General features: G+C 45.8%; 2 protein-coding genes across 9 annotated transcripts in view; both read right to left on the reverse strand.

Annotated features, from left to right (window-relative positions):
- The window catches only part of LOC142428745 (hexokinase HKDC1), a 64,667-nt gene extending 63,142 nt beyond the window's left edge, over positions 1 to 1,525 (reverse strand). For all 7 annotated transcript variants that reach the window (XM_075533564.1, XM_075533563.1, XM_075533568.1 and 4 more), the window contains exon 1: positions 1,463 to 1,525. In XM_075533564.1, coding sequence (XP_075389679.1) covers positions 1,463 to 1,525 — 63 coding nt within the window. The remainder of the gene's footprint in view (positions 1 to 1,462) is intronic.
- An 8,927-nt stretch (positions 1,526 to 10,452) lies between these two features.
- The window catches only part of SUPV3L1 (Suv3 like RNA helicase), a 34,157-nt gene continuing 21,927 nt past the window's right edge, over positions 10,453 to 22,682 (reverse strand). For both annotated transcript variants that reach the window (XM_075534011.1, XM_075534010.1), the window contains exons 9-15: positions 22,326 to 22,506; positions 21,730 to 21,823; positions 20,557 to 20,776; positions 19,404 to 19,484; positions 16,739 to 16,915; positions 11,511 to 11,659; positions 10,453 to 10,934 (exon numbers count right to left, since the gene is read on the reverse strand). In XM_075534011.1, the coding sequence (XP_075390126.1) occupies positions 10,502 to 10,934; positions 11,511 to 11,659; positions 16,739 to 16,915; positions 19,404 to 19,484; positions 20,557 to 20,776; positions 21,730 to 21,823; positions 22,326 to 22,506 (1,335 nt within the window). In that variant the 3' untranslated portion in view covers positions 10,453 to 10,501. The remainder of the gene's footprint in view (positions 10,935 to 11,510; positions 11,660 to 16,738; positions 16,916 to 19,403; positions 19,485 to 20,556; positions 20,777 to 21,729; positions 21,824 to 22,325; positions 22,507 to 22,682) is intronic.

The following is a 22,682-nucleotide window of genomic DNA, read 5'->3' on the forward strand; positions in this document are numbered from 1 at the left end:
AGCCATGCAGTAGAGAGCTTTTTGCCAGTAGAAAGCTCCATGGATATAATCAACAAATTAAAATGTAGCAAACAACCACACCCTCAGTGCCATTGAGTTCCTTCCAACTCATAGCAAGCCCGTAGGACAGGAGGGATGGAATTGCACCTGTGATTTCCGAGACTGCGAATCAATCTCTCTCTCTCTCTCTCTCTCTCTCTCTCTCTCTCTCTCTCTCTCTCTCTCTCTCTCTCTCTCTCTCTCTCTCTCTCTTTCTCTCAGCAACAGGTGGGATCAAGGTGCTGTCCTTACTGTTAACAGCCAAGGACACCGCCAGAGCTCCCTAAGGAAAGTAGAGACAGACTGCCTCGGCTCAATTGATAAAATCGTTAAATTTCCTGAAATCTCGGATCCAACACTCTTAATGACAGAATGTTGTGGACATCCTTCAACCCCCCACTTCCCACCTCACCCCAACCCCCAACTCCGGAGGGCAGGATGAGGTCAAGGCAGGTGGCATCAGGACATCAATGTGTGGGGGAGGAGGGAGCCAGGCGTGGACTTGAGCTTTGTCTGCCTTAAATACTAGAAGGACTTCCGTTCTTTGTCCCTTGAGAGATGCTACGTGCCCAGGGACTTGCTGCTGGCAGCCAGCCCACGGGGACAAAGTGGCAGGCTGGGCATCTCCCAGGCTGCATGCAGGAGCTCATTCTGCTGTGCCCCCAGCAGAGTCCTGGCAACCTTGCACCAGTCCACCTTGAAGTGCTTTGTGGAGACAGGCTTCCTGGGCAAAGTGACAAAACAAGGCAACCATTCCATTCCCACCGCCGGTAAATGCCCAAACCCAAAACCAGACCTGACGTGGCGGAGCAGAACTGTGCTTCCCAGGGCTTTCTGGGCTGTGATCTTTACTGGAAACCCATCCCCAGACCTTGCCTCCGCAACACTACTGGGTGGATTCAAACTTCCAACCTTTCAATCAGTAGCTGAGTGCAGACCATTGTGCCACCCAGGGACCCTTACCATCGGCAAATGAAACGTGCCAATAACAACGATTTCACTTCTTGTATGTTAAAGCTCACACACACCTCTTGATACCCATGTGGGTCCTCTTTCAAACACATGAAGAATCAGATCTGCTTCAAAGCTTCTTAAATCGGCATTAAACAGGACTCTCCTCTGCCTGAGGGAGCATCACCCCTCACAGCACATCCCGCAACCTCCTCAGGCCCAGTCCCTACCGCCCCAGTCCCTTCTGGCTCTGGCTCTGGCTGACAGGAAGTTCTACATGAGACCACAAGGCTCAGGGCAGCATGTGGTGTGGGAGATCTACTTCCTCTTCACCTCTAAGAGCTTTACAGGAAGGCTGAGCTTCCTAGATCTTTCATAACAAGCTCTCTTAAACTCTTCTTGATGCAGACAAGGGGTCCACTGGGCCCATGAAGAGAAAAGCAGGCATCTCACTGAGTTATTCAGTCCTTACCTTCTTGATGGGGTCTTCCTTCAGCTTGGTGAGGTAAGAGGCCACCAAGTGTACCGCAAACATTTTCTCTAAGTCTGGTGGCCGGGACGCTGGGCAGAGACTTCTGTGTTTTCCCCAGGTGGCAGGGGGTGCCGCTCACACTCAGTGCAGGCTGAGAGACCTTCTGGGGAGCTCGCTGCTGGGGAAGAGGTGTGTCCAGCTCATTCAGTTCAATGATTAAACTTTGCCCTCTCTCTTTCTGGTCCCTCCCTCCCGCTGGCAGACTCCTGATTGTCTAGTAGGAAGCTTTGGATGATCGTCCTGAGCCGGCCTGGGGAAGGCAGGGCACTGATGGGCTGCCTGCCTCTTTGATGCAAAATCTAAACAGCCCTCCAATCAGATCCCTCCCTGGCAAACTAACTCAACTGAGAAAAAAAATCTTCTCTCTGAGACATTGAGCTCTGAACAAAGGCAACCTTCCGCCGGTCGGACTGCCCTGCAGATGTACAGTCCCTAGTTCCTTTCTCCCCAGCACGGGGATCCCGGCCCGGCCCCGGTGTAGCTGTTCACTCGTGAACTGTTGTCCCGTGGGGGGATGTGTACACCGTTGAAGAAAAGTCTTCCTTTAGTGACAGAGCTTGGCAAAGCAGAGGGGCTAGGAGACAGGAAGGCCCTTGACCTGATGAACTCAGACATAAGGACCATCAGGAGGCTGGCCAGGACAGGCCTCTGTCTCCTTCCACAGTACACGGGGCACCCTAACGCCCATGGTGCTGGAAGAGCATCGGTAAAGCTGTGGTTTCCATGGTGCTGACCCTTTAACTAAGGGAAGGGACTCCAGTGGCATAACAGCTTCTGAGTTGGGCTGATAACCGCAAGGTCCGCAGTTCCAAACCACCAGCTCCTCCAAGAGGCCAAACGGAGACTTCCTACTCCTTAAAGTTCTACAAGGTCACTGTACGTCAGAACTGCCCCATGGCTGTGCCTTTTTGGAAGGCAGCACGTCATTCACAGGTGGTGGTGTCAGGCACCATCGACTCGATACTGCACAGATGGTCCGCCGCACCATCCTCTCGACGGTGCTGATGTTTGAGCCCGCTGGTTGCTACAGCCACTGTCAGTCCATCTCGTCAGGGGCCTTCCCCGTTCCATCGCAAGCATGGCGTCTGTATTGGACAGGGTTCTCTAGAGGGACAAACCAGATTGCTAGTAATTATATATAAATACATTTATACAGAAAGATATATAATTCAAGAAATAAACCATTAAATAATATACAGATAGATAATACAAGAAATTAACAGTTAAATTATAAAGCAGTGAGACACTAGCAGTCCTTCAAGGCTTGAGAGCCGCCAGTTGCCAATCCCCTTCTGTAGAGAGCGCTGGGCTATATATACCCAGGCAGCAAACAACAAGGCAGGTCCCCAACTGTCATCAACTGTCAGTCCCCAGCTCCAGAGATGAACATTCCAATCGTGTGGGCTTAAAGGGGCCTCAACTTACAGCGACACAGTCCACAGGCTAGGCATCCCACAGGTAGTGTACCCCTTTAAACTGAGGCACAGAACAAGCAAGCCATTTATCCCTCTGCCCTTCAGTTAATCCTACTTGTGTCTATCGGCTAGGCTGGCACAATAAACTATAGCAATGTCCTTCTCCAGGGACTTTCTGCCGACAACACGTTCAGAGCAAGTGAGCCCAAGTCTCGCCAGCCCTGCCTCTAAGCAGCACTCTGGCTGTACGTCTTCCAAGACAGATCTGCTTGCTCTTCTGGCGATCCTTGGTACTTTCAAGCTTCTCCGTCAACTCCCTAGTTCAAATGCGCTGAGTTTTCTTCCACCTTCCTTACTCACTTTCACATGTGTGTGAGGCATTGAAAATACCATGGCTTCAGGTAGGCGCACCTTAGTCCTCAAAGTCACCCCATGCTTTTTGACATTTTAAAGAGGTCTTGTGCAGCAGACTGATCCAATGTTCACTTATAGGCCGGTTTATTGTTTGAAAGAAAAGGGAGCCATGGGGGTGGGGGTGGGGGGGGTGGCGTCCAGTTCCAGGTTTGAAGCATGTCTAAGATGCATGCCTTGTGGGCCCACCAATCTCTATCAGATTAATAAACCTAGGCATTTTTCTGATTCTGAGGTTTGTTCCACATTTTTCATTCACTTTTTCTAGAACTTTCTATTGTGATCCCTCTCAGAATGGTCAACAGTAAACCACAGAGTTTCAATTGAGGCATTCCATCATTATAAACACTAGTGTCTCATGAAATGGATAAATTTGGGTATTGGAAATCAGTAAAACTTTCTGGGAATGCTTTTTTCAGATATATTCTCTGGCACAATTTCTAATATAGTCTATTTGATCATATTAAATTTTTATATTCCGGCCAGTTTAAATTCATACAATAATAAAATAAGAGCCCCCTAAGAAATACTGCACTGAATGAAAATGCACATTACAAACTTTCTTATAAAGATATCATATATTAAGCTGGAACTGGGAGTGTTAGATCTCTCCTCCTCTTGGGAGAGATATACCTCGGTCCTTGGCTTCGTGAGAGAAAGAATTCACGTCGAAGCCTGGTTTGTGGTCCAGGTGAGTTTGATGAAAGTTAAAAGCAGTTTCAGGTTTTACAGTAAATGAAACACAAGCCAGAGGCCATGGCATGGTTGGCGGGACGCGGCATGGCCACGTTGGCCTGTGCAGCCTGGCTGCGCTGAACTGTGGGTCCGAGCCGCCGGGAGCACCAGAGCAAAACCTCTGACTTTTTCAGGGGTCACGTTGGGAGGCGTGGCCAATGATACTGGTTGACTCCATTGGCTGAATCAAATTCACCTGGCTTAGATGGGCCAATCCAGGTGTAACACCCACCTAGGTGTACCACCCCTTCCTGGCCAGAAGCTCAAACCTAACAGAAGTATATTAAGAAAGCAAGAAAAATGTAAATGTTTTTAGATCAGACTGATTTGGAGACAAATTAAGACGATGTAAAATATATATGAGCTGTAGCATTACTAAAAATTACATAATAGAGAGCATAAAGTTAGCTGAAATTGAGCTGGATTTATCTGGAAATTCGGTATATGAATCTTGTGCATACAAATAAGTAAAAAGCCATTGTACATGAACCATGTGATGATGAAATTAAGTCACTGTACAAATGTAGGAGACTAAATCATGGAAGTTTTTTCTTCCGTTATCTCGGGGTAGACTCTCTTCTTTCTCTTAGCGGATCAAGAGCTAGCTTTCTAAGAACCTCCAACTGGCAGCCAGCTCTCCTGCAAGAAACAGGGTTCGCACCAATTCTCTTCTTTAATGTCCTGCTCGATTGTCCCTCCTGAATGCCGACTCCCCTTTTCAAATGCATGATTGACTCGCTTCTCAGATGAGGACATGACATTACTTTCGAAATAAGAAAAATGTTAAAAATTTGTAAATAGTGAAAAGAAATATAAAGAAAAAAATAGCCATCTAATAATGACACTCTAGGGAGCTAAAGCCACAATAAAGAAACTAAAAATTTTGAGTGGATGAAGAGAACACTGAAGACATTTTTCGATCCTCGGGTGAGAAATGCCTCTGTTCTTGACTTTGCCTAAGAATTCACGCTGATCCAGGAGAGTTTAAGAAAGGATAGAAGTTTTAGGTTTTACACAGGCACCCTGAGGGCACCTCACCCAAGCTCGTACAGACCTGAGGCCAGAGAAACCAAAGCACAGCCCAGGAGCAGCTGGAAAGGGGGGGGGGGGGGGCTCCCATCCTGACTTTTCAGGGCCCTCTGCTGGGAGGCGTGGCCAAAGGTACTGGTGGATCCCATTGACTGAATTAAGCCCACCTGGCCTAGATTGGGGCTCTCCCAGGTGTACTGGCTTCATGTCTCAAGGGCCTGAATTTGTGCATGTCCTCTAGCCTTGATGGGTTTCCAACTTCCTGGAAAGGGGGAAGGGGGGCTTAGCACAGTGGTTCTCAACCTCCCTAATGCCACGACCCTTTAATACAGTTCCTCATGTGGTGGTGACCCCCAACCATAACATTATTTTCATTGCTACTTCATCACTGTAATTTTGATACTGTTATGAATCATAGTGTAAATATCTGATATGCAGGGTGTGTTTTTATAGTTACAAACTGGACACAAAGGATAGTGATTATCCACAAAATAATATGTAATTCTATATTGTGAAATACTTATTTCTAAGAGGACCTGATGCAAAGGGCTTACTTAAGTGGAGAGCAAATGCTCTGAAAATGATTAGGGCAAAGAATGTACGGATGTGCTTTATACAATTGATGATGTATGTATATGCATGGATTGTGATAAGAGTTGTATGAGCCCCTAATAAAATGAAAAAAACAAAAAAAGAAAAAGAAATACTTATTTCTAATTACAAATAAATGAAATGTTGTCTTGAAGCATGGTATGACATTAGTAACAGTCTTCACACCGGGTACTCGTATGAGGGCATATCTGCATGTGAGCTGACCCGCCAGGAGATGGATAGAGGAGCGGTGTCTCGGTTCCCAAGACCATCGGAAATACGTGTTTTCTGAGAACCACTGCCCTAGAGGATGTTGGGAAGGAAATTAAGTGACCATTAAATGCCTATAAAATAGAGGCTCACTGTCCATCTACTTCCTTAATACTTAACATATATTTACATCGATCTATTTCTCTAGTTATATATTTATATATGAACAGGTCTATATCTGTATAGACCTGTATAAGTGTCCTTTGCCTCCTAGTTCTTTCCACTATTTCCTTTTACTTTCCTCTTGTCCCACTATCATGCTCAGCCTTCATGTAGGTTTCAATAATTCTCTCAGCAACATTGCCCTTAGTCAAGCCCTACCAGGCATCCTCGGCCCTCCTTGCCATCGATTTTAGATCACTTGTTGTTCTCTTATCCCTGGGTTTGTTGACACCCCCCATCCTTCCCCCGAAGTTTTAGGTTTTACAGTCTCAAAAGGTATACCCTATTTCGGGGAAGCATGCCAAACTGCTCGGAAGCCACACTGGGGCCCACAACTGAAGACAGCAACTGTGGAACTGTGTGCTCACACGTGGTGAACTGAGGCCAGAGAACAGGTCCAGGAGCAGGGAGGGTAAAAGGAGAGAAAGGCTGGCCACCTGCAGCTAGGGTATTTCAAACCTGGGAGGTGTGGTTGAAGATAACGGTTGACCCCATTGGCTGAATTAAGCCTACCTGGGCCTACTTTGGGCCACCCACCTGATTCGGGGGCCTGAATTGGAGCATGCCCAGTTAATGTTGAGTTAGTTAGTTTATTGTGCCAACCTGGGGTCATTTGAAGGGCGGAGGGATAAATGGCTCCGCAAGCTTCGCCTTTCTAGTTCTCGGGTCTCTTGCTTTGTGATGGTCACACCAGGGTGCAGTTACCTTAGCCAGTTCTCTGCTTCAGCTTGCAAGATTGACTTCCTGCAAGACATCCCCAAGGAGAAGCCACATGGACCTACCCCAATGCAGTCCCGGGTGGAGACCCTTGCCAGCACTGAGATGCTTACACATTCACTGACTCAGCTTTCCTCCTGCAGTTGGCATCATTGCGTCTGTTTTGTGAGATGGAGGAGGACTTTGTGGATTGGTGTTGGACATATGGGTTAATGTTGGACTTTTGGGCTTGTGAAGCACTGGGTTGGGATGTTTTCACGATGCATACTTAATCTTTATATAAAACTCTTTCTTATACATGAGTTTCTGTGGATTTGCTTATCCAAAGTACCCAGACCAACACAAGGTCTTCATGGGTGGCTAATGGTCGCCTGATTCCCTTCCCAACCTCCTGTAGGGGCCTGTGCAGGCATGGCAGGGACAACCCCGTCCCTGTCTCTTAGCGATCTAGCAAAAGGACAGAGTAGAATTGCCTCTTTGGGTTTGCATGAGTGTTCATCTTTATAGGAGCAGACCCACTCCTTCCTCGGAGCAGCTGATGGGTTTGAATGGCAGCCCATGCAGAACGGCAATGCCTAACAGTCTGAGTCACTGGTTAGTATTCCTAATAACCAGCCATGAGCTAACTACATTTCATTAAATTACCCACATCTATAGGGCTCTCGGAAAGCCCTGGTGATGTAGTGGTTAGGAAGTGGGCTATGATCCTTATGGTCGCCAGTTCAAAACCACCAGCAGCTCCACAGGAGAAAGACTGGGCTTTCTACTCCCAGAAACAGTCTCAGACACCACCAGCACCCCCACAGGGCATCGCTATGAGTCAGCATAGATTTGATGGCAATGGGCTGGACTTTTCGGAGGCAGCCACTTTTAGAAAGATGTGCACCTACCACATGGCTGGCCCAGAAGCTGCACCAAACTCCCTGAACTGACACATCGATGCCGATTCAGTGACCCTGTGCAACAGGGTAGGACTGCCCTGTGGGTGTCTGAGGTTATAACTCTACAGAAGTAGAAAGCCTGCACTTTTTCCCGAGGAGGGAGCTGGTGGTTTCAAGTGAACCCACACCACCTCCTCAGAAAAGCACCAAGGCCACAGCAGTGAGTGGCACGTGGCACATTGAGTCTGTCCCCAAGAAGGAAGCCCAGGCTGCCCCAGTGGTTTTCCTGTTGTTTCACCTGACGTCAACTTTCTGTAGTCGCTTCTGCTTAGCCATGCCCTCCCTCTACCCCCAGCGGGGGAGAGGTGAAGGGGTCATCTATTTGTACGCTTGGAGCTAAATGTTCGGTCCTTCCCCTACACCTTCAGTCCTCAAACCTCTGAGGCTTCACTTGGAGCATGCCTGCAGTGAGTCTTCCTTTTGGGTCTCTGTGGACTATACTCGGGCCGTCACACTGCGGCAAGCAGGGAGAAATCGCCACCACCTGAGTGATGGGCTTCATCACTTACAACAGGACTGAAGTCGTTTTCCAAGTCCACTCACGGTGGTTGTTTGTGACCATTTGGGCAAGAGATTGTCTGCTGTGGTCCACACCACGGGAAAGCTAGAGACGGATGGAGCTGTCCAAATGAACAACAGCAGAAGGACTACTCTGGCAGACAGTTTGCTGTTCCCCCACAGCCAGAGCCAAGTACAGTTCATGCCACAATGTCTGCCCATATTTCCATGACAGCAAAGGTTAAAACCGAAGATTGTCATCTTAGTGAGGTAGGATATCTTCTGAATTACCAAAGTGGCTGGCGAGGACAAGCTTAGGAAACCTGGTTCTGTTCTGTCTCAATTGGAATCCAACCAGCCTCAATCTCATCTGAAATCAGCTTCAATTCTGCAGGGGCCAGAATGACCTTGAGAGGTTGAACAGAGGTGCAGAACAGAGATAGAATGTAGCCAGGAATGTGAAGTTGAGATTTTATTGAACCAGGGAAAGAACTCCCGGGAGGGAAGGGAGAGCAGAGAAAGGGATGGGGACATCTTGAGCCCCTGGGCAGGTTCCGAGACCCAACGACTTAGGTCAGGAAAACCGCACCTGGCAGTGAGGCAGTGGGACTTATATAGGGTCCGAGCCAAGGACGTATGTGTTGATAAGGGGGTGTTTTTTTGTGCTGCAGCTGCAGGATTTGAGCCAGGATGGGGCCTGTGAGAAAATCATCTTGTTCTCGGCAAACTTGCTTCCTGGAACGCTGGGGAGTGGGGGCTGTGTTCTGCCCGGGGAGGTGAGCTTTGTGAAACGCTGCAGGCAGGTGCTCGGAAGCTCAGCAGGTCATCTGTCTTCTCGAGATGCTGGTACAAGGGGCTGCCTTGGTCCGGACCCGGCACAAACAGACCTAAGAGCTCAAGTCACAGGATCAAACAGACCGAATCCTGCAGTCACTTTGTGTGCACTACACCCTGTTCTCGATGGCACGTCGTCACATGTGACCTGCAAACAGATGTGGTGAGCTCACCGTGAGAGGAGAAAGCCCTGGTGGTGTCCAGTTCCTCGTTGGTTTTGAGCCACAAGGTCAACGGCTTGAACCTATGAGCAAGTTCACAGTGGAGATGAGGCTCTCTCTGCCTGTGCAGTCTTACTGTGTCAGAGCCTATTCTGTCCCAAAACGCTGCTATCAACTGACTCATGGCTTTTTTTTCTTCAGGATAAGGTCACGAGTCCTACCTGGCAAAAGAATCTAAACCCAGGTCTCTCCAATTCCAAAACAGACGTTAACTCCTTTTAGCTGCTTCTAACCGGGAAGAGTTAAAAACTGGATTGGACCAGGAGTGGTCACCAGGCAGAAGACTGGCCTTTAGACCACCATCTATCTCTAAGTTGCTCTGCAACTGCCAGCCCTCACTCTCTATCTACTTATTTCTAGCCTCAATCTCCACAGGAATGATACCTGTTCCACAAGTATGGACACTTCTACTGCATTCTACCCACCATCCAGATGTTGAGCCCATGCTCACTGAAACAACACAGACCTGCTCCACCGGGCTTCTGAGACTGTAGACCTTCACAGAGAGCAGTGTCTCCTCTTTCTCCAGAGGAGCTGCTGGTGCCTTTAAACCACCAGCCTTTCGCTTCGTGGCCCGATGCTTTGCCCAGTGCCCCCCCCCCCACTAGAGTGCCTCACTATATTCCAGGCGCTGTGTAGGGCAGGGATCAAGACAGTCTATGGCCTCGTGACACTTACGTCCTTTGTTAACCTCCTCCTCTCTCTCCAACCAAAATAAAAGCTCCACAAGGTCAAGAACACACCGGGTTCGTTTACTGCATATCTTTAGCCCCAAGTTCTGGCATATGGCAGATATTCACTAATTACGTGCTGGATGAACCAACAGGTACATGATACACGGGTTTCTACCCTGTAGAAAACGGACCCAACAGTTCGGCAAGTTGATTTGATTCCCATGTAAACTTCCCGATAGCACCCTGCCATGTTGCCGTATTTATAAATGGCCACAATTCAAAATGTATAACCGAGATTTAAATACAATCTCTAAGGCATCCCAGTAACGTCTTATTGGTGAAAAAACAACAGCACTCTGGTCATCTCTGTGAGTTAATTTTTCTGTGTAAATATAAAAAAGAGCTAGCCAAGATATTATAGCAGGCAGGAAATTAAAATTTTAAATAGGATTTTATTTCCAACATTAAAAAATAAAGACAACTAAGAGTCCGGCTCCTTCTTCTTCCTCTTCGTTGCTTTGGCGGAAGCCCCCGGGTCCGTCCTCTGCTCGCCATGCTCACTTTGCTGCGTCAACCACTCTCTCTCAAGCTGCTTCAGCAGGTCTGGAGTGAGGAGCCCCTGGCGCACGAGTCGGGAAGCAAGAGACTTCTCTCCTGCCTCGAGGCTGTGTGGCTCAGCAGCTTTAGTCCCTAGAGTTTTGGTGCCACGCGTCCTCCTGGCTTGGCTCTTCAAGGTTCCCGACAGGCGGGACTGGCTCCCGGCTGGCAAGCTCTCCAAATGCAACAGCTTGCATGTCTCGGAAATCTTAATCAACTTAGTGATGCTGTGTACTCCCTCCTGGATGATGCCATCCAGGTCTTTCTGGAGCTCTCTGATAAGGCTGGCGTCTGGAAACATATCCATGAATCGGTAGCTGGGGAAAAAGACAGTGTATGGCAGTTCACAGCTTTTAGCGCAGCTGCTGGTCTACAATCAATGACCCGCCTAGATCGTGACACTGACGAACTGCAAAGTCTGCAGCGCCATTGCTGAGCCTCAGCTGAGTGTGCGAGGCTCCCCCGGGGCCCACGCCCTGCCTGGGAACCACTGGTCTGGAGCAGTGCTTCTCAAATGTGAGGGTGCCAATGAACCACCAGGGAATCCTGCTGGAATGCAGAATTCGATCAGTCAGTCTAGGGGGTTCTGCTTATCCGTATCTGTCTAACAGGCTGCCAAGTAACCCCGAAGCTTTCAGTCCAGAGACCACACTGGACGTCACGGGGTCTAGTGTACCTCTTTCACCCTATCTTATCTCGGGTCACAGCAATTCCTTAGGTCATTTTGGGGAAGGGTAAAAACCAGGTTCAAATACCTTCAAGGACAACAAGCAGGCAACAGAGCACCCTGCATACGCATGACTCCTTTCAAAGAGCAGAAGGCCCCTCTTGGAACCTTTGCTTTGAGCCATTACTTAGAAAATTGGGGGCACATAAAGGAAAGCATTTAGTACCTTAGCCACAGGTAGAGGTCCAGCACATCGTGGACAGCTTCAAGATCCATGAGGTCTTTAATGTTCTTAGGCGGGAGTAATGGCCATTTAATGTACCGGCGTAACCAGGCAAAGGTCAGCGGCTCATTCCTGCTAAACTGCCTGGCAAACTGAGGAGAAGAAGAAGATAGATTAGTAATGAAGTTAGGATTCACCTAAGTCAGTAATTGTAAAGAAAATTAAATGCCAACGGCCTGTATTTCAATACACAGGCCAGTTTCCTTTCTTTCTGTATTGTTTTCCACCACTCATCTGCCATCCTGTGGGGCCCGATGCTGCTGGGATGTGGGAGCTACGTCATTAGTATTCTGAATGGCAGCGGAACACGGTCCCACTGAGTGCTGAAGAGGATCTCTCTAGGTGGGAGGAACTCACAATGGGACCTCAAAGCAGATATGGATGGAATAAAGCTTTCGGGACTGTGTTAGACAGGGTTCTCTAGAGAGACAAACCAGATTGCTAGTAATTATATATATATATTTATAAAGATAGATATATAATACAAGAAATGAACCTTTAAATTATATACAGATAGATGATACAAGAAATTAACAGTTAAATTATAAAGCAGTGAGACACTAGCAGTCCTTTAAGGCTTGAGAGCTGCCAGTTGCCAGTCCCTTTCTGTTGAGAGAGCTGGGCTATATATACCCAGACAGCAAACAGCAAGGCAGGTCCCCAACTGTCATCAACTGTCAGTCCCCAGCTCCAGAGATGAACATTCCAATCGTGTGGGCTTAAAGGGGCCTCAACTTACAGCGACACAGTCCACAGGCTAGGCATCCCACAGGTAGTGTATCCCTTTAAACTGAGACACAGAACAAGCAAGGTGAGGCTCACCGAGCCATTTGTCCCTCTGCCCTTCAGTTAATCCTACTTGTGTTTATCGGCCAGGCTGGCACAATAAACTATCGCAGGGACCTTCATTTGCTGATGAGACACAACTCAAAATGATCAGAAACAGCTGCAAACATCCATCCAATCAGAACGCAGAAATGTCTGAGCTACGAATCGAGGAAACTGGGAGTGGATAAAAATGAAATGCATAAACATCAATAGTCTAGGTATTAAAGAGCTGAAATAGATGGGCACAAGGCCATTTTAAATCAAACAAGCATGGCTTACTATGGCAGTAATGACAATTCAAGCAGAATAGCATCGCATTCAACATGCAAAGGGCATTCTGGTACCCATCCTGAAATAGAATGCTGTCCACCAAAGGGTAATAGCAGTGCGCCTACAAGGACGTCCAGACAGTACAGCTATTCCTCACTGCGAGCCACCAACTACGAGAGCTAGTGATGGAGAAAATGAAGAGTTCTACCAACTTCTTTAGGGTGAAATTAACCAAGATGCAGGAATAATTACGGGCAATTGAAATGTGAAAGTTGGAACAAAGAAGAAGGATCAGTAAAGTAGAAAATATGTCCACAGAGACAGAAACCACCGCACCCTTTTCCAACGTCAACAGTGACTATACACCTTAACCTTGCGCCAGATGGAAACACGCAATGGGATGAACGGTAAGTGTTGGAAAAGTCAATACCACTGACCAAAAAAGGCTAAGGGCTGGTTGTGGAACGGACCACCAATTGCTCGTCACAAGTTCAGGATGAAGCTGGGAAATATTAAAACAAGTCCCAATAAGCAGAGCTAAAATGCAGCCTTATGTATAGCTCCCCTGAATTTAGAGAACATTCAAGAACAGACCTGACATGCTGAAAGGCTACGGGTTGAGGACAGAACATCACACAAGACAGAAGCAAAGGGTCGTCAAAAAGACAGGAAAGAAAGAAAAGACCAAAGCAGATGTCAGAAAAGATCCTGACACTTGTTCTTGACTGTAAAATAGCTAAAACAAATGAAAGAAATAATGAAGTAAAGCCAAGCAGAACATTTCAAAAGACAACTTGAGAAGATAAAGTAGGATAATGAAGCATGTGGATTAGAAAACCCAAAAGGAAGAACCCATATGTCAAGCTGAAAGAATTGAAGAAAACTAACTCAAGCCTTGAGTTGAAATAATGAAAGATCCCACAGGCAAATTATTGAACTGTGCAGGAAGCATCAAAAGATGGATGAAATAGAGTCACTATACCAAAAGAATTGGCTGAAATAAGCCATTTCAAGAGGTAGTGCAAGAAAGAACCAACGGTGTGGAACGATGAAGTCCTAGCTACCCTGAAACCTAGTGAAAAACAAGGCTCCCTCCAGGAATTGATGAAACACCACTTGCCATGTTTCAACAAACTGATCACGAGAGGGAAGTAGTCACGCAACTCTGCCAAGACATCTGGAAGACAGCTACCGGGCCGACTGACTGGAAAAGATACATACCTTATGGCCATTCGAAAGAAAAGTGAACAAGAGAATGCAGAAATCACTGAACAGTATCACTAATGTCCCAGGCAAGATGTGACAATGTGAAGATGATTCCAAACTGGCTACAGCAGCAGTACATGACAGGGAGCTACCAGAAAATCAAGATGGATTCAGAAGAGGCCGTGACATGAGGGACAACACTGCTGACATCAGAATGATCTTGGCTGAAAGCAGAGAATACAAGAAAGATGTTTACTTGTGCTTTATAGGAGTTGGCACCAACTCAAGGGCAACGTGAAGGCATTCAACTGTGCAGATCATAACAAAGCACGATTAACAGTGAGAAGAAGGGGACTCCCTAACATCTCATTGTGGTCCCGTGGGACCTGCGCAGACACCAAGAGGCATGCATTTGAACACAACAAAGCAGAGACTGCTGTCTGGTACAGTACATCTACTCCCCATTCCCAATTGCTTTCCACAATGCTAGTACATTCACACACACCCTCCAGCAGCATGTGAGAATTACAACCTTTCCACACCTCTCTAGCACTTATTTTTCGGTTGTTTTGAATTGGGCTGCCATTGAGTCTAGGTCTTATCTCACTGTGGTTTTGATTTGCATCTCTAAGATGGCTAATGGTGGTGAGAAATTTTTTGTTAGTCATTTGGATGTTACTCTTGGTGAACTGTCTGGTCATGACTGTTGCCTAATTTTTAATTGGATTATTCATTTTTTCTTATTGAGGTATTACCGTTTTCTATAGATTTTACGGATTAATCTTGTCTTTGGGATTATGGCTAAAAAATTTTCCAGTATGTGGGATCTCTCTTGACTCTTGATCAAGTCTTCTGATTTACTTAAGTGTCTTATTTTTAGTAGGCCCCAGTCATCTATGTTGTCTCTTCTATGACTTCCTTCATTATATTTGACAGTACGTCTATGCTCTTCAAGTCTATGCCCTTAAGTCTGTCCATTTTTCTCATTGATAATCTCCATAGCTCTGTGATTTACATTTAGGCCTTTGATCTGTCTTGAGTTTGGTTTGGGACATGGGATGAGGTTTAGGTCCTGTTTCATTCTTCTACAAAAAGAGATCCAATTTTGTTAGCACCTCACCATGTATCGAGGCTCTTTACCACTGAATTTGTTTTGACCTTTTGCAAAGATCATTTGTCTACAGGTGAATGAATTTATTGCTGGATCTTATGTTTTGTTCCATTATTCTATATACCTATCATCGTACCAGTATCAAGCTGTTTTAACTACCGTGGCTTTATCCTGACTTTGAGATCAGGTCATCAGAGGTTCCCTTTTGTGTCCTCACAACTGGACCACCAGACATCATGATAGATGGAAAAGGGGTTGAAGTCAAGGATTTCATCTTACTTGGACTCACAATCAAGAGTTCATGGAAGCAACAGTCAAGAGCTCAAACCACACATCACATTGGGAAAATATGCACACCATCTCTTTCAGATGCTGAAAAGCAAGGATGTCACTTTGAGGACAAAGGTGTGCCTGATTCGAGCCTTGGTCTTTTTAATGGCCTAAGGTGCGTGTGAAAGTTCGGTGTGGGGGAAGTATATGGAAAGAACCATGGATTGCCAAAACATAAAAAAATCTACTTGGAAGAAGTCTTGTCGTTTGAAGTGAGGATGACAAGATTTTGTCTCACAAACTTCAGTAGAGAGCAGGCCCTGGAAAAGGACATCATGGGTAGTCCTAAAGGGGACGGCTCTTTCCTCGGTGGCTCAAATGGAACCACCACTGTGAGGATGGTGCACGACGGAGCAGTGAGTTTCGGTCGTACACAGACTGCCTCCGAGTTAGATCGGACTGCATGCACTTACCAACAGTGTATTTTTACGGCCCTGGGATGGCATAATGGTTAAGCACTCAACTGCTACCCCAAAAGTCAGCAGTTTGAACCCACCGGCTACTGCAGGGAAGAAAGATCTGGCAGTGTGTTTCTGTAAGACTGCTATCAGGGTGCGCTGCTGAGTTACAGCCTAAGAAACTGACTCTGCCCTCGTCACTATGACGTGCCAGCACCCAGTTACTTTTTAAAGAACATTTACTACTTTCATAAAAGTATTGTGAAAAGGGGGTGATTTTCTTCCCTTTCCAATATCAGGGCAATGGTATGTGAAAATTAGCTTCCTAGGTCCCAAGCCTGTTAATTCCTCTCCTTTATAAATATTTGATGTTCCAAACTATGAGCAGATAGTTATCTGCAAACTCCCATTTCTACCTTGTCACGTAGTCCCCAAACCTCAGACACCTTAATTTTCTTTGTCTTCTTAACGTTGTCTCTTCTCACAAATAAATTCTTTGAGCTTGGCCTACTGCAAGGCTGGTCATGAATTATCATGGCTCTGCCACTTACTAGCTACATGGCTCTGGCCAAGTCACCACTCGGCGTCCTCATCAATTACATAAGCTTTTGTTGGGGAACGTGCTTCAGTGGGGGTACAAAGGGCACTCCGGTGCCAGACATTATTAAACATAACCTCTACTACAGGAGACAGGGGCTTCAATAAGTCATGACAAAATGCCAGTATTTTTTTATTCTTTTTTTAGCCCCTTCTAGATATGCCTATGGGCAGATGCAGAGGAAAGGTTCCGCAGGAACACAGTGAGAGGTATCCTCAAGACTGAGCATGGGGGCAGGGGAGAAGGGCAGTCTAAGCAATCTATAACGTCTTCATTCTGTACAAAGTACCTTAATTTTTAAGATTCCTTTTCCAAGTTCTTATAAAGTCACTCGTATTATAGGACACTCTCCCAACTTTTTGAGTTTAAAAAGGACTCTTTAGGGACAATCCATCCCCCTGAAACAACTCCGGGTATCAGAGAGGCTTACCTGTAACAACGAGGAGCAAACAAACGGCTGCTTCTTGTTGATTGGAGCTGTGCAGAAAACATACCTCACTCGCAGGCCTAATGGAATATGCTGGATCAGCTCTGCAGAAAATTTAAAATCATCCATATTGCACACAAAATACTGCCCATCAACTTGCGAAAAGTCTACAAAAATATCCTGAGGAGGGAAAGACAGACAACATTGAAGACTGTCAAGCTGGGCCTGAATAAAGCACGTAAGTCCACAAAAGATACTCTCTTTACTCTCTAAGTGGTTTCCAAAAAGCCCTGCTTGATTCATCAACCGCAAGTACTTAAGAGCTAAAATCCCCAGGACAAAAGTCCCAGACGTTTCTGAGAGAAAATGTCCACTTCAAGATAAATTTCACCAATAGTCACTTCACAAAAATAAGCCATCCATGCGCACAAGTAATTCATATGACCTATCACCAACATGTTTAGAAAACAAAGGGGATGTAAACGGGAGTCTCTTCCCTCTCTTTGGTTTAGAAGCTCAAGGTCATGGTTTCATAGGACATCCCAGTTAACTGGCCTAATGTGTTTTGTTCCTTTGTTCTAGCCCTGGTTCTTGGCAGTATGCCTAGGATCTTAAAAGGGTACAAGCGGTCACCCAAGGCACAACAATTGGTCTCTACTGGCCAGGAACAGAGGAATAAGGAGAGTTGGGAACAGGAAGAGGACTGGAATGTGTAACTAACTGCCTCCTGTGCCGCAGGGCCAGACTGTGTGGATCTCCGCGAAAGGCTCCAGAGAGGAGTCCTGGTCAAATGCTCACGGAACCGAGGCTTTCCAGACTGTGAAGACAGGTGTGGCCTGAAACGATGGCTCGGAGACAATGCCGCTGCTGCCCAGGCTTTCTACGCTCACGGAGTTACAGTCTCAAAAACCCACAGCGCCGGTGTGACTCACTGCCAGAAAACTGGAGCGAAAACATGTGGAGACTTACGAATGAATTTAAGAATCTCAGTCTTCTACAAACTTAAAAAACAAAACAAAAGCACTTCCATCGAGCCAATTATGACTTACACTGACCCCACTGGATGGAATAGAGCTGGCGCTGGGGGTTTCTGAGACTGAAGTCTTCATGGAAGTAGAGCCTCGGCTTTTGCCCAAGGAGCAGCCAGCGGTTTCCAACTGCTGATGGCCCAGCAGTCACCCACTCCGCCACCAGGGGTCGATAATGCATAAGTCTTAAATGGGAACAATCCCCTGGAATCTTAAAACCAAACAAGTTATGGGAAATTTTCCGTTAGTACCAACCCTCATACTCAATGTAAACAGCTCAGCCATTTAGGAATTCAGTCTGTACAAAAGAGCAACTCGTGGGGTACAGCTTGCAGCTAGACGATATGTGAATAAACTCTTCTCAACAGTGCCTGAAATCCCATGCCACTGGATAAATCACTGATGCTATCAATGCACTCGCCTCATACCCCGGGGGAAGGCAATGTGTTTCTTTTTTGCTTGTTTGTTATCTTTTATGGGTATTTTTTGGTTTTGTTTTAGTTTGTCATAAAAATGATAATATGTCTGCTGAAGTACACCAGAGTTCATGACCTGTGGACTAACAGATGGACTCTGGGCTTCCACTCAATTCTAGCCCCAATCGAGAAGAGCTAATTCTTGTAGCATGGTCCTGCTGGATAGTCACCTTCATGAAGAGATCCCTGAGGATAAGGGTGCTATAGCAGAGTGTGGTAACGGAAGAAGGTGGTGCTGGGCTATCACTTGGAATAGTGACCGGTGTCTTAAAGCCTTACATCACACGTGAGGCATCAACTAAGTTCACATCAGCTAAGAAACACACCGGCCTGTGTGAACCACAAATGACAATAACAAAATCCACATATGATGAAGGGAAAAGTAGCAGAGCTGAAATTGTGAACACCCACTTTGTAGAAAGCTATGGAGGGCAGGGCGAGCCCAAAACCCATCTGCAGAGTGTCTGGTCAGATTAAGCCTCTGGTAGCTCCCCTCTGACCACAGGTGGGGGACACAAACAGCTTTATTACCCAGAGATTATTGTGAACTTGATTATGGAGGATGGAACTACGGTGTCAGACCTGTCAGAGGACCTCCTCCCCCTGACCCAACCTGAATATGTGTTTTTTTATTTTCATTGTTGTTGTTTTGTTTCGCAGTTTATGAAGCACAGGAGTAATACAAAGGTTTAGCGGGGACAGGGGATGGGGAGTGGGGAGAACTGCGGAGCAAACAATGCAGGAATGGGGAGGGAGCACCAGATGTATATACAACTCTTTTTTAGAGCGACTTAACTATGGGAGTGTACGATATGTGAATTATATATATATATATATATATATATATATATATATATATATATATATATATATATATAAAACTATTAGTAAAAACACACAAACAAGCAAGAGTTTAACTTAACTAGTGAAAAAGGTCTGCCTTGAGCATTATACTCATTCAAGATCTAGCTAATACGGATTCAAGTGACAGTGGCAACTCAAAAGATTAGATAGAACCTCCGCAGGGAGTAAGTTTACCTTAATGAGGACAATTCATGTAGAAATGGTTGGCCTGGTGTTTGTTCTGAGGTGCACATACTCAACAACAACAAGTATTTATTTCAACAACGAGTAAGTCTTTTGTCTTAAGTGAGTTTCACTTACAATGAGATTGGACAGGGTGGTATCAGGGAGGTGGTAGGCAAACATTTCAATCTGTTCAGCGGTTGGATGAAGACCAGCTGCCTTTAGTAAAAGAAAAAAAAACCACTATTAGCTGATTAAAACCTAAAAAGGACAAATTTTCTTAAATTATTTCCAGATAAAGTCGCGCGCACACACAGTGAGTTAAGTGCCACGAATCAGATGAAAAGGGACCGTAAGGATCACCCACTCGGCACGCTGAGGACCACGAGTCTAAGGGACTCTGTCCCTCCCTTACATGCTCGTCGTGTTTCTGAGCGTGACGATGACAGTGTACCACCAAAACCACCTCCCCAAACCCAAGTTCTCCCCACTGAACAGAAGGGAACGAACAAACTCCAATTCCTTTCAACAGGGAATCAAACAGATACAGATAGACGTACATTAGAAAATTTCAAAACTGAAGATCCATGATCGCTTTAGCTATACAAGGGGACTGCAAAAAGTTTGAGGGAAAATCTGAATTAAATTTGCCTTCTTGTACAATTACTCAAAAACACAAACAAACCGCCCCATACACTCCTCTTGAGTTGGGGCCAGCTCACAGCGACCATGCGGGGCAGGGTAAAAACGCCCCTGCGAGCTTGAGACGGACTGTTCACAGGAGCAGAAAGCCCCGTCCTTCTCCCGTGGGTGCTGTGGTTTCAAACTGCAGACCTTTTGGATCACAGCCCAACTCTTAGCCACCACACCTCCAGGGCTCCTTGGATTACTCATAGTACGAAGGAATTACCACAGGCGAGTACAAGCATGAAGTAAGGGAAAAGAGTGCGCTATTTCCCCCACACTCGCGGTTTCTCTGATATTCAGACTGGTAATTTTTGGTCTGCCGACTCAGCTCCATGTGCACACCTAAAACAACTGTACCTAACAAGGACTTCAAGGAAAGGCAGGTGCTCACGTGCGCCCCATGCTCTGACCCAGGAGTCTGTACACCTCAACAAAGCAAAGTAGGCTTTTCCTCACGTTTTCACGACACCAATAAAAAAAAAAAAAGCCTCAGGTGTAGTTTATTTAGGCTTCCTGATGCCCGAGGCAAATCTCTCAATGGGGGGTGAGGAAAGGAGTAATTACACTCCACAGAGCAGTAACTAATTAATACGGTGCACCTTACCCTTATAGGTTCCACAGGCCTGTTCAAAATCTCCTTTAGCAAACTGAGATCTTCTCGGTTCATTGTTGTGACCTCCCCTTCTTTAAACTTTGAGCTGAACCGTCCAGCTCTGCCAGCAATCTGCAAGGCCTGAGAGGTAGTGATGGGCTCGATTTCTTTCTCTCCCTTTTCATTAATGCTCGGCTTTAGGAGGGAGTAAAAGATAATTCTTCTTATGCTCCTAAAATAGAAATCAAAGTGGAAATATAACCCTCCTTGTGCTCCTCAAGCAGGCCAAACCTTCAGGCACTTGGCTTAACACAAGACCCGCACTCGAGCTGTAGTTCAGACCCACTTCCAATCCTGCCCACCGTCTACACGACAGAGACACCTGAAGAGCAGTCATCAGTGTCGAGGAGTTACACGTGTCGGAATTACTGAATCGTGCTACCTGTTCACCACCGCCAAAGAAAACGCAGTTTGTGGGTAACTCTTCATTTCAACGACTAGTTCTCAACAACTAGGCACACTTACCAGGAGCCCGAGTGGTGCTGTCAGGTAAGCGATGGACTGCTAACTGCTGGAGCAGTGGTTCAAACCCACCAGCCCCCTGAGGAAAAGATGAGTCTGTCTGCTCCTTAAATGTATCGCCTCCGCCCCCAATAAAACGCTTTCTTAAATGTATAGCCTCCGCCCCCAATAAAACGCTTTCTACCTTACAGAAGATATTTATGAGTTGGAATCAATTCCATGGAAGTGAACTTTGGACGGAGGGTGGTGGTAGTGCAAATTTACTAATCATCAAGTGGTACACTAATAACGGGTAAATTGCAAGACATAGTATTCTCAGATTGTTTTAAAACGTTAGCTGCTACTAATTTATAAAGGTGTAACTGGCAAACAATTAGGTGTGTAGTGATAAACAGCATGGCAGGAGGTTCACATCCATCCTGACAGAGCCTCCCAGAGCAAGCAGCTCATGTTTCCATAAACATGACCTGCAGGGCAGGTCTACTCATCACGCGGTCTCCATGGCTGTGCCCACTTACCGGAACCTACCTACAAGTACTGTAACGTACAGGCCTCTAAACCAAAAGCGTTTGGCCATTCTAATCCCAATTAGAAAAATTAAAAGGAAAAAAAAGCCATCTAAACCCACTGAATTCCCACAATTATTAAAAACAGATTACTTACAAATTAAGCCCCATGCCAATTGCATCTGTAGCGACCAGGACTTTGCAGGGATCATCGGGATCGTTGAATTTTTTTGCTTGAGCAAGTTTGGTCCCTACAATAAGAGGACGTACAATACAGTTTATGCTCAATCACAGGCGTTCGTACCACATCACACCAAGTAGATTATTTCACCTCTTGATTTTTCCATTTTTATGAATAAGATTCCAGCTTTCAGAGAGACTTCCTTTACTCTCACCCATTAAATACATCCTCCCATAGCAACCAGCCCCACACCGTAATAGCTGTTTCATGTCTAATAACACTTATTAACACATTTCAGGATTATAGCTTAGAAGCTATCACCAAGTCCATAGTTCAATGATGTTTCAGTAAGAAAATCATAAATTTAACATTATATTTAAATATTAAAAACAAAAAGGGATATAATTAATTATAACACTTCTATTCCCACAAAATAAAGAAGTATTTTATAGAACTGATAACAAATTACTCATCTATCAAGTGGCAAAATCCAGTCTCGTTTACTGTGTTTTCTATACATATCTTGACAGGAAGAGATTGCATAGCTTGTTAGGATGAAAGTCAATACTTACCAGGTGGGAGACTCCCATAGATAACAGCGGATTCCAATCCTCGAATCTCAATCTGCCGACTCACAGAATAAATATCATTCTTACTGAAACAGACAATGCAGTCCCCAGGCCGAAGGTTATCTAAAGATTCTAGTGCATGATCCAGCACAGAAATGGGAGTCAGCCTGTTGTAGCTTCGCACCTACAAGAACAAGATGGCACTGTGGAGCAACACACCAAACCCAACTGCCAGCGACTCAAGAGTAGCTAAAATAGGTGGTTACCAACATTTCTCTAAGGAAAACACAGAAAAGCACTTATGTTGAAATTCTAAGTGTTGCAACCTGTTCTCAGGAGCAGTACATAAATTTTCAAAGC

This window comes from Tenrec ecaudatus, chromosome 16, assembly GCF_050624435.1.
Source record: "Tenrec ecaudatus isolate mTenEca1 chromosome 16, mTenEca1.hap1, whole genome shotgun sequence".
In the NCBI taxonomy this organism is placed as follows: Eukaryota; Metazoa; Chordata; class Mammalia; order Afrosoricida; family Tenrecidae; genus Tenrec; species Tenrec ecaudatus.